Source organism: Petaurus breviceps, unplaced genomic scaffold (genome assembly GCF_028583685.1).
Source record: "Petaurus breviceps papuanus isolate PSGF00001 unplaced genomic scaffold, PetGlider_PUasm1.0 221, whole genome shotgun sequence".
Lineage (NCBI taxonomy): Eukaryota > Metazoa > Chordata > Mammalia > Diprotodontia > Petauridae > Petaurus > Petaurus breviceps.
The window spans coordinates 9,624,567-9,636,913 of record NW_027185877.1 but is presented as its reverse complement, the minus strand read 5'-3'; the positions used below and the strand labels follow the sequence as shown (position 1 = coordinate 9,636,913).

At 37.8% G+C, this 12,347-nt stretch overlaps 1 protein-coding gene across 1 annotated transcript in view; it reads right to left on the bottom strand.

Annotated features, from left to right (window-relative positions):
- Window positions 1–6: 6 nt before the first annotated feature.
- The window catches only part of PKP2 (plakophilin 2), a 162,051-nt gene continuing 149,710 nt past the window's right edge, over window positions 7–12,347 (bottom strand). Inside the window, exons 11-13 of the mRNA XM_069094834.1 lie at window positions 4,947–5,136; window positions 2,023–2,110; window positions 7–474 (exon numbers count right to left, since the gene is read on the bottom strand). Of these exons, the coding sequence (XP_068950935.1) occupies window positions 406–474; window positions 2,023–2,110; window positions 4,947–5,136 (347 nt within the window). The 3' untranslated portion in view covers window positions 7–405. The remainder of the gene's footprint in view (window positions 475–2,022; window positions 2,111–4,946; window positions 5,137–12,347) is intronic.

The window sequence follows — 12,347 nt, the reverse complement described above, 5'->3', positions numbered from 1 at the left end:
TGTGTGTGTGTGTGTGTGTGTGTGTGTGTGTGTGTGTGTGTGTGTGTAATATGGTCAGATCTGCATTTTAGGAAAATGAATTTGACAGCTGAGTAACCAAATGGTCTGTGGTGTTAGAAGTTGTTATCACTAGCAAAAGGTGAGCTTACAAAAGTGTTCTGGCAGAAACTTAGTATTATATTTTCTGATTCTCTCTTTTCTAGGGATCCAAGACAAGATGCAAATAGAAGAGGAAAGGCTAAGTATTAAGACAGGATTTTGGGGAGCCCTTCTTGAATGGGCATAAAAATTAGTCTTTTTCTTCTGGAGACTTTATGCAGTTGACCAGCGGTGAAGCAGATAATTACGTTTTTCTCACAAGAGATGCAGTTCTGGCTGTCACTACTATCACTGTTTGATCTTTTTTCATTCTTTAAGGGAGTTGTAGGCTTTGATTGTCTGATTGTTGACAAAATCTGTCTTCTTAAATTGAGCCTTTGAGATAAGGGAAAAAAAAGACATTATAAATAAGAGTAGCTTTCAAATGAGATGTATTGCCCAAGCTGCATTCCACAACACTAAACTCTCTTTGAGGTACAGGTTAAATCCAAGGCAATGAACTCCAAGGGATTAAGGAAATTCTTTAGTTAAGTGGATTTTTTTAAAGACTACTCTAGAAATTTTTATATTTAAAAGCTTTTGTATATTAGGGTAATACAATAAAATTTTACCATATAGGTAAAATAGCCAACTTTCAATCATTGTGGGCAGGGGAGATAGAGGAAAGGAATAATATGGAAAATTTTAATCCACAGAAAAGCTCGAAATATACTTTTATTTATTTTCCCCGCCAAAACCCTGAAATATATCAAAATAGATAACAAATAGTAAATCTGGCTAGTCTATACTAAGTTGTTTTATATTGCTTTTTCCTCCACATTCTAGTAGAGGGATAATGACCATGAAGTAATGAAAGGACAAATAGCTAAAGGGAGAAGGAAAAGTAAAAGACTTGATTTATCTACCAAATGGAGAAGATGGGTCCTGAATAAAACAGTAGTTTGATCTATAATCTGACATGAAATTCAGATTATGCACATATGAAAAAACTTAACAGATTTGGGGCTGCCCCTATGAGTCAAAAGGGGAAAATTGAGGGAATTGGAATAGCAAGTAGTGGTGGAAATTGAGTGAACCACACTGACTCCATCTTGTGACTCAATTCTGGAGCTAGCTCAGTTCCTTTTCTATTCAATTATAGATCTAGTCCAATTTCTGTCTTGTGAGGAAACTATCGAATTGTGGGAATTGTAAGAGAAACCTATTGCATTGTTTATATTTAGCCCTGCATGGCTGGGAAGCTGGACCACCTTTATCTACTACTTAGAAACCCTTAACTAAGGACCTAGGTTATGCCTATCAGAAACCCAGTCAGATCCTAATATTGATGCAAGGAATTTTCTCATAATTGTACTTTTCAAGCAACCCATGTCTTATCTGAAAACTGGCCCCGTAACGATCAGTTATTGTATCCATATTCCTTTCATTTCCAGATACTTGGGGGGAGTTGGACAGTTCTTTTTCTGATTTCAGGGAATTGCACCTGTTCATTCTCCCCTTCCCAACTTTTAAAGTCCCTAATCTTCCAATTAGAAATCAGATTACTTAATTTTGTATTTTTTCCTATTAATTGGTTTTATTCAATTGTTTTTAATGCATAAAAATCTGTCTCCCTTTATATTTGGGGTCCAGTGCCAAAGCTGAGGAAAAGAACTGGTAGGCAATTAGCATGCGTAATAAATTGAAATGCTTGCAAGCTTGAATATTTGTTTCCTCATCATTTCATCTTTCTCTTACCAGTCTTAGCTCTGTTGCTTATAACCTGTGTGACCCTAAGCAAGTGACTTAGTCTCTCTGAGCCTCAGTTTCCTCCTTTGTAAAATTAAAGGTTTTGTTTAGGTCACTATGTCACTAGATTGCTGATTTGGCAGAAAAGGACTGTGGGTTGTAGACATGGATCTAATTCCCTTTGAGCTGTCTTACCTTCTTGTAGGCATTGTGGAGATCAGTGTGAGACCACAGGGAATAGAGTAGCACAGAAGCTGCTTTACTAGCTTTGTTGGAGAGATAGCTGCAAAAGAGAAAAGGAAAACAGAAAATACTTAAAAGAGAAAGATCTGTAATCCCTAAAAAACTTAATGAAAATTGTAGAATTTGGCAAATGTATAGGCCCTCTGCTTCTTACTGCTCATCTTTATCTGATCTTCTATCTGTTAATTCGTTTTTCCCACTGTGATAAGAGGCATTTCTTTTTTATTTTATTGTGGTAGGTGGTAAAGTGCTGGACTTGGAGTCAGGAAGACCTATGTTCAAATCCTGCTTCAGATGTTTATTAGAGTGTCCAGTCTGTAGACAGGTCACTTAACTTCTATCTCATTTCCCTCATCTTTTAAAATGGGAAAAATAACAACTACATCCCAGGGTTGTTGTAAAGATCAAATAAAATTATATATTTAAGTGCTATGAGAACTTTAAAGAGGTTTACATATTAGCTATTATTTTCCATAGTATAGTATAATTTAACACCCAATAAATACAGGAAATTTCTGATTCATAAAAGGATTTTGTTGTATCAAGTTTGTATTTTCAGTCATACAGTTGGAGTTTAGAATATATTTTCCCATGGAAACAATGTTGCAAATATATTCTAGGTTCTAAGACTAGTTCATTAAAAAAAACATTTAATTATTTATTACATTTAATTATTAATTATTTATTACCATCAACTACTACTGGGAGCAGCAGTGATTTCTTATTTTCTTATTCTGGGTGTAATTGCCTTTTCCTCCATTGAGAGAAGGTAAAGGGAAAAAATTGGATTAAGTTTTTGATCTGTGAAGGTTGGGTGATTTTTTGCTACTAAATGGAAGTTAGTGATAATAAATAAATAGGCAACTAAATAGCATATGTGTTTATTGCATATAGCTTGCATGTTTATTGCATAAGCTTAACTTATTCAAATAGTTTCTATTAATGACAGCTTGTTTCCCTGTGAGGGGTCACATCTGTATGCCTAAGTTGTTGAAATAATGTCACTTTATAGAATTTTGTTCACATGCATGGCATAAGCCAGATTTTCCTAACATGGAAATGTTTGTACTTGATGGCTTACTGAATCCCTCAGTTTTCCCTGTCACAATCAGTTTTGTTCTGAATTGTTCAACTTACAGTATACTGCAAGCTAGGAAACAGAAAACTGGTCTTAAGTGATTTTGAACCTTTTTTTTTTTTTTGGTCCAGTGATAGGAATCAAAATTACTTCTTCAAATAACTAGGGGTTGTAATGGAGGCAATTGTACTTTCATTAATGTGGGGCTGATACTACTTACCCTTACTCCCTCCTTCTCTATTACATGATGGAGAGGGACTGGAGGCAATCAATATCTAGTCCCCCTTGTAACAAATAGCATGAATGTGTGATGTTAATGGCACTATTAGTGAGTTGGTCTATGTGGGGATTGAATCTATGACTGCTACCTCATTTGCATGAAATTTGTGCTAATGGAATAGTTGTAATGAGAAAATACTCTCTTATCCAGAGAGAGGGTTTAAGGAAGGAGATGATAAAGCCATGAAAACAGGATTTATCTGTTATTCATATTTCCCCTTCATCTTCCTACCACTGCCTCTGGGTCAAGTGGAGTGATGGCAACTTTTCAAATCAAAATAGGTAAACCACACTGAACATTAGGGGTCATTGTCCCATATGAGGTTATCCATATCTTAGCTGATATCCTACTTCCTCCTCCTCAGTTACATTTCTGTGTACTCCATGACCATTTCTAGGGTCCTGTTAATACAAAAAATGATCATGTTCTCATTTTGCCCAGTTAGATTTTAAGTTGAAACTATGGCCCCAGGGGCAATCAACATATTTATGTAATAAAACACTAGAATAGGAAGTTAAAATTTTGATTCCTAGAGATTTTTTTTTTTTGCCTTTTGGAGGGCAATTGGGGTTAAGTAACTTGCCAAAGGTTACATGGCTAGTTTTTTTTGTGTGTGTGAGTGTTAAGTGTCTGAGCCGGAACCGAACTAGGGTCCTCCTGATTCCAAGGCTGGCGGATTCCTAGAGATTTTTAAGTATAGGCTATATAAGCATCTAGGATGAAGAGGCTAGGTCAGGGGTGGGGAACCTATGGCTTCAAGGCCACACTGCCCCTCTAGGTCCTCAAGTGTGGTCCTTTGACTGAATCCAAGCTTCACAGAACAAATCCCCTTAATAAGAGGATTTGTTCTGCAAAACTCGGACTCAATCAGAAGTCCAGGGATGAAGAAGGCCACATGTGGTCCCAAGGCCACAGGTTCCCCACCCCTGGCTAGATCCTATCCAATTGTTTCTGTTTGAGGCAGCTAGGTAATGCACTAAATGTGGAGTCAGGAAGACCTGAGTTCAAATCCAGCCTCAAACACTATGTGACCCTGAGCAAATCACTTTGCTTCTATTTGCCTCATAGAGCTTGGCCCATAGAAGTTGCTATACAAATGCTTATTCCTTTCTTTTCCCTTCCCCTACCAGCCATGTAACCTAAAGGCCATTCTGAAAGATCTAGTTTGTTATATGTGAAGAGAACACTACTCATAGAACTTTGGAGTGTATGTAGAAACATGATTATTACATTAAAATATTTGAAAGACTCTTAGTTGGAAGAGGGATTATAATTGTTCATCTTAATCCCGGAGGAAAGAGAAATATATAGAAGGCAGACTGTAGCTCCAAATAAGGAGTAACAAATTTAGTAATAAAAATGAAATTGGATGCCTTGGTTGACAGTGACATTACTATCACTGGAGGCATTCAAGGACATTGGACCAGTGTTTCCTTATTGAGGATTCTTGAAAAGATTCATTAATATGTCAAATTGAAAGCAATATCTTCTAAAGTCTCTTCCAAGAACATGACTCACCTATCACCCGTGCTGATAGCTATAATCTTCAGAAAGCCTCCAGTATGCAAAAGATCTTGTGCATTTTGCTGGCTATTCTGGATTAAATTGTTCAAAGTATAACAGGCAGAAGCTGTAGTCTCAATGAGCAGGTCAGAATTTGGCACTGTGTCAGGAATTATGGAAACTAAATCAGGTAAGGTTTCCCTAGCTGTAAGATAAAGCAAAATATTTGGTTAAAGCATCCTCTTATATCTCAAAAATTAAGCTCAAATTGGAGTTTATATTATAATGAAACATGATATTTCTGATTCCTTCGCTACAGGTTTTTACAAAACTGTATTTATTTGTACTTGTTTATATTTCTCTTTAATTATTCATTTTCATTTATGTCTGCTCCTTTGCTTTAATTAGATTGTATGTTCATTCACAGCAGAAAGTCTATTTCTTGGTGTCCTCAAAAAACACTTGATATAGTGTTCATTACACAATAGACATTTAAAATATCACTGAATTAGTAGAGTAAAACTATCATGCCTTATGTATTGGGATTAGAGGAGTTTTTTCTTTTCCCTCTTTTTGGACTGATGAAACTACTTAGTAGAAAATTACGACAAATGAACCAGATTCATCTTAGCTCTAAAAAAAAAAAGTACTAAAAAAATTTAATTAATTAATTAACTTTGTGAGACAATCGGGGTTAAGTGATTTGCCCAGAGTCACACAGGTAGTATCTGAAGTCAAATATGAACTCAGGACCTCCTGAATCCAGGTTCTATCCACTGTGCCACCTTGCTGCCCCATAACATTGATTTTGAAAAAAAAAATTTCCAAAATTTCCAAAAAAGTTCCAAATTTTCTCCCTCCCTTTCTCCTCTCTTCCCCACCCATGAGAAGGCAGGTAATATGATATCAATTATACATGTGAAGGCATACAAAACATATTTTCATAATAGTCATGTTAGAAAGAAAAAACAGCAAGAAAAAGAAAGAAAGTGAAATAAGTATGTTTCAATCTGTACTTAGAGTTCATCAGTTTTCTCTCTGGGAGTGGGTAGCATTTTTCATCATGGGTCCTTTGGAACTGTTGTGCATCATTGTATTGATAAGAATAGCTAAAACTTGCACAGTTGATCATCATTATACTATCACTGTAACTGTGTATAACGATCAGGTTCTGCTTATTATATTCTACATCAATTAAAGTTTTCCTGGCACAATAACATTCCATCAGATCATATACCACAACCTTTTTAGCAATTCCCTAATTGATGGGGATGTTTTCAATTTCTGGCTCTCTGCCACTAAGTTGCTATAAATTTTTTTGTACATATAGTTCTGATTTCCTTTTGCTTTGATCTCTTTGGGATACAGAGTGGTGGTATTGCTGGTCAAAGAGTATACATAGTTTTATAGCCCTTTGGGCACAGTTCCGAATTGTTCTCCAAAATGGTTGGATCAGTTCACTACTCTCACCAATAATTAATTAGTGTACCTATTTTCCCTTATACCCTCCACTATTTGTCTTTTTTTTCTGAACCAATGGCACTTTATTAAAGCATTGATGGTCCCCTCGAATGAAATGGACCTCAGACCTTCCTCACTGGCTGAGCCCCCCTCCTTCCAGCACCTTGCTCTTCTTTTTTTTTTTCGTTTTTCAAATGCTTTATTAACTTCTGGTTTATATCATTAATTTCCACCAGATTTTGAGTTACAAATTTTCTCCCCATTTTTCCCCTACCCACCACCCCAAAATAGCGGTCCCACAGGATATCCCCTCCTCCAATCTGCTCTCTCCCATATCTTCTCCCATACCCCCTTCCGCTTTTCCAGTAGAGCATGGTGGATCTCTATGCCCCAGGGCCTGTATATCTTATTTCCCAATTACATGTAAAATAGTATTAATAATAGTACATATATATATATAGTTTTAAACATTGGATTTCAAAACTTTGAATTGCAGATTCATTCTCTTCCTTCCTTGTCACTCACCTTTACTGGGAAGATAAGCAGTTCAGTATAGGTTGTACATGTGTAGCTAATGCAAAATATTAACATAGTAGATATATGATAAAAGACTGACTATATTTCTCTCCCTCCTATCCCACCTCCCACTGGTTCTATTCTCTACTTTGATACCGTCCCTTTTCAAAACTGAGTGCTTCCAGCTTCCCTCCCCTGCAGCCTGCCCTCCATTCCCTTCTCATCCTCTTCCCCCCTACTCTGCAGTAGGGTGAGATACCCTATTTAGTGTGTATTTCATTCCCTCCCCAAGCCAAATTCAATGAGAATAAGGTTGGCCCATTCCCTTTTGCATTCCTATTCTTCCCCTCCATTGTAACCATTTGCCCTTGCCTCTTCTTAATGAAATAGTTTACCCCCTTCTGTCTCTCTCCATCTCCTCTCATTATATTCCTCTCTCACCCCTTAATTTCACCTTTTAAGTAGCATCCCTTCCTATCAAATAGGTCATATGCCCTCTATCTATGTATACCTGTAAATATATATACACATTCACATGTGTATTCATACACCTGTATACCCTCCGATATAGACATATATATATACATATATATATATATAATTTCTATTCCCTTCAACTGTTTTCATACTGAGAAAAGTTTCATCAGTTACAATGATCATTTTTCCATGTAGGAATGTTAATAGCTCAACATTGATAAATGGCTTATGATTCCTTTTCCCTGTTTACCTTCTCATGCTTCTCTTGCTTGTATCTGAATGTCAAATTTTCTATTCAACTCTGGTTTTTTCATCAAGAATGCTTGAAAGTCCTTTATTACACTGGATAACTATATTTTCCCCTGAAACATGATACTCAGTTTTGCTGGGTAGATGATTCTTGGTTTTAATCCCAGCTCCTCTGCCCTCCAGAATATCCTATTCCAGGCCTTTTGATCCCTCAGTGTAGAAGCTGCCAGATCCTGGGTTATCCTAATTGTGTTTCCACAATATTCAAATTGTTTCTTCTTGGCTGCTTGTAATATTCTCTCCTTGATCTGGGAATTCCAGAACCTGGCTATAATATTCCTAGGAGTTTTTTTTTCGGGGGGATCTTTTTCAAGACATGATCAGTGGATTCTTTCAACCTCTATTTTGCCCTCTGGTTCTAAAATATCAGGGCAATTTTCCTTGAGAATTTCTTGGAGTATGATTAGGTTCTTTCTTTGATCATGGCTTTCAGATAGTCCAATAATTTTTAAATTATCTCTCATGGGAAAACCTGCCTTCTATTCCTTCATTTGTTTGGATTTGTTTAACAGCATCCTGATTTCTCATAAAGTCACTAGCTTCCCTTTGCTCCATTCTAAATCTGAGGGAATGATTCTCCTCATTGAGCTTTTGAGATTCTTTTTCCATCTGGCAAATTGGGCTTTTTAAGGCATTCCTCTCCTCATTGCCTTTTTGAGCCTCTTTTGCCATTTGAGTTAGTCCGTTTTTTAAGGTGTGATTTTCCTCAGTCACGCTGTTGACTCTTATGTCATAATTTTCTTGCATTGTTCTCATTTTTCTTCCCAATTTTTCCTCCACTTCTCTTATCTGCTTCGTAAGGTCCTCTACAGCCTGTAATCAGCTCATATTTTCCTTTGAAGATTTTGATACAGGAGTTCTGACTTCACTGTCTTCCTCCTGTTCCATGCTTTGATCCTTTTTGTCCCCAAATAGGAGTCTAATGTTGTATTCTTCTGTTTTGTTTCCTTTGCCTAGTCATGTCACCCCTCAGTCACTTGACCCCTGAGTTTTTTTGCCACAGTAGAACTCTGCCACCAGACAGGGGAGCTTCTGTCCCAAATACTGGAGTTTTTTCAGCTGCCGAAGGTATTAGTTGGGTGCCCTCTCTGAAGCCTCCACATGCTTTGGCAAGCTGGGCCCACACCCCAGGACCTCCACCCAAGACTGCAATCCACATCCAAGCAGGTTAAAGCAAAAGTGACTACCCCTCAGACTGTCCACTTGGTCCCCTTACACTCTGCAGGCCAGGAGCTGAAGCTGCAATGTGGCACTGGCTGCACAGCCACAGCTCCTCAGAGGCTTCTTGCCCCAGGGGCAAAAGCTGATGCACTCCCAATTACTGGTCCCAAAGTCCACACTGCACTGACTTCTCACTTTGTCCTTCTCATCGAGGTGTTGATAGCTTATATCAACTGTGTTGATAACACAGCTGCTGTTAATCTGGAATCCCTCCATCCAGGCGGCTAGTCAGGCCTGCCCTGGGGCTAAAACCCCTGGTTCGCTGGCCTGGGCTCAACTCCCAGAGCACTGTGCTGGCCGATTCCTGCCAGCCTGCTGGGCTGTCCTCAGTGGCAGGTTAGCTTCTCTGTGTCATTTTGTGGGTTCTGTAGCTCCAAAGTTTGTTCAGAGTCCCCTTTTACATCAATTGGGGAAGGTGGAAGCTGGAGCCACTCAGAGGTCCTGTTTCTACTCCGCCATCTTGACTCTGCCTAGTATTTGCCATTTTTGAAAGATATAAGATGGTACCTAAGAGTTGCTTTAATTTGCATTTCTCTAATCAATAATGATTTAGAGCATTTTCTTTATATGACTAGATAGCTTTGATTTCTTCTGAAAAGTACCTGTTCATATCCTTTGAGCATTTGGCAATTGAGGAATGGCTTTTATTTTTCATAAATCTGAATCAGTTCTCTATATAGTTGAGAAATGAGGCCTTGAGGAGAGAAAGTCATAAAAATATTTTTTACTTAATTGTCTATTAGCAAAATTGTAGTTTCCCTCATTATCTCTTTTAGTTAGGTTTACTTTTGTTTTCATTTTGTCTGAAATCATGATTACAGCCCCTGCTTTTAAAAAAATTCTATATATGTCTCTGTTTCAAGCATAAAAAAATATATTATTGTTCTTATTTCAAGTGTAATAAAATTATTTTATTTTTAATGTATGGAATAAAATAACCATTTCTATAAAATAGTACAATAAAAAAGATTGCACATAAAACTGCAAATCTACTATGCACAGCTTGCTATTCCTTTCAAATATATAACAAAATTATCATGTAAATTTCTTTTTTTTCCTTTTTCTTCTTCCTTTCTCCTCTTCCTCCAGAGTTAGCTATCATTAGACACAAACTGGTAAAATTATTCTATACATACTTCTATTTATCACTTCTTTCTCTGGACACAGCATTTTTCTTCATATGTCCTTTACAGCTAATTTGGGTATTCATAATAGACAAAATAACATTCCCTCAAATATTATTATATATTCCCTTAAAACAATATTGCTGCTATTGCAGTATACAGTGTTCTCTTGGTTCTGCTGATTTCATGCAAGTCTGTCCATGTTTTTCTAAAATCATTGAGATCAAGAATCATTTTGGGGAGCAGCATCATGGAGGCAGAGAGAGGATTGCTGAGGGCCAGTTGGAGCTGCCCAGGACTTTTGAGAGCTGCCACCCAGAGCTGCCAAGGACTGAGGAAACATGGCTGTGGTGCTGGCACTTTGAAAATAGAGATTCTGGGGGAGGAGCCAAGATAGCAGCATAGAAGCAGGAAGATTCCCTGTGCTCCACCATAACCACCTCAAATAGCTATAAAAATGACTCTAAATAAACTTTACAGCTACAGAACCCACAAAGTGACAGAGAGAAACAAACCTCCCACTGAAGACAGCCCAGCAGACTGGCAGGAAGGGTCAATTGCAGTGCTCTGGGAGCAGAAACCAGCCCTGTTTCAGTCCACGGTTTTAGCCCCAGGGTGGCCTAACCAGCCATCAGCTGGAGGGACTCCATAAGAGTAGATCACCAGCAGCTATGGCAGTTTCCAGAATTATCAGCCCATAAATGCCAAAGACAAAGTGAGAGGTCAGTGGACTTTGGGAACCTGGGGTCCGGAAGAACAGTCCAGCCTCTGCCCTTAGGAGGGAGAAGCGGCTGAAGCACGGCCACTGTCACGCAACTACTTCAGAGCTCCTGGCCTGCAGATTGTAGGGGGACCCAGCAACTAGTCTGAGGGGTAATCACTCTTGCTTTAATCTGCTTGGATCTGGATTGCTATCTAGGGTAGAGGTCCTGGGGTGAGCGACCAGTGTGCCAGAGCATGTGGAGGCTTATGAAAGGGCACCCAACTAATAGCTCCGGAAGCTGAGAAAACCCAAGCAATTTGGGACAAAGCTCTCCTCTTTGGTAGCAGAGTTCTGTGGCAAAAAGCTCAAAAGTCAAGTAATTGAGTGGCAACAGGAGCAAGCAAAGGAAGCAAAGCAAGCAGATTAATCCAACTTTACACCTATTTTGGGGACAAAAAGGATCAAAGCATGGAACCAGAGGAAGACAATGAAGTCAGAACTCCTGCACCACAAGCTTCCAAGAAAAATATAAACTTGTTACAGGCTATAGAGGAGATTAAGAAGGATTTTGAAAACCAAATAAGAGAAGTGGAGGAAAAATTGGGACAAGAAATGAGAATGATGCAAGAAAATCATGAAAAGAAAGTCAACAACCTGACTGAAGAAAATAATACCTTAAAAATAGACTAACTTAAATGGCAAAAGAGGCTTAAAAAGGCAATGAAGAGAAGAATGCCTTAAAAAGCCAAATTTGCCATATGGAAAAAGAATCTCAAAAGCTCACTGAAGAGAATAATTCCTTCAGAATTAGACTGGAGCAAATGGAAGGTGATGACTTTATAAGAAATCAAGATACTATTAAACAGATCCAAAAGAATGAAAAAATAGAAGGCAATGTGAAATATCTCATTGGAAAAACCACTGACTTGGACAATACCTCTGGAAGAGATAATTTAAAAATTATTGGACTACCTGAAAGCCATGATCAAAAAAAGAACCTAGAAATTATCCTTCAATAAATTCTCAAGGAAAATTGCCCTGATATTTTAGAACCAGAGGGCAAAATAGAGGTTGAAAGAATCCACCTATCACCTCTTGAAAAAGATCCCAAAAAGAAAACTCCTAGGACTATTATAGCCTGGTTCCAAAGTTCCCAGATCAAGGAGAAAATACTACAAGCACTCAGGAAGAAACAATTTGAATATTGTGGAAACACAATCAGGATATCACAGTATCTGGCAGCTTCTACATTGAGGGATTGAAAGGCTTGGAATATGATTTTCTGGAGGTCAAAGGGGCTGGGATTAAAACCAAGAATCACCTACCCAGCAAACTGAGTATCATGTTTCAGGAGAAAATATGGTCATTCAGTGGAATAGAGAACTTTCAAGCATTCTTGCTGAAAAAAACTAGAATAGAAAATTTGACATTCAGATACAAGAAGCATGAGAAGGTAAACAGGGAAAAGAAATCATAAGAAACTCATCAAAGTTGAACTATTAACATTCCCACATGGAAAAACAATAATTGTAACTGATGAAACTTTTCTCAGTATGGAAATAGTTGAAGGGAATAGAAATATATATATATATATATATATATATA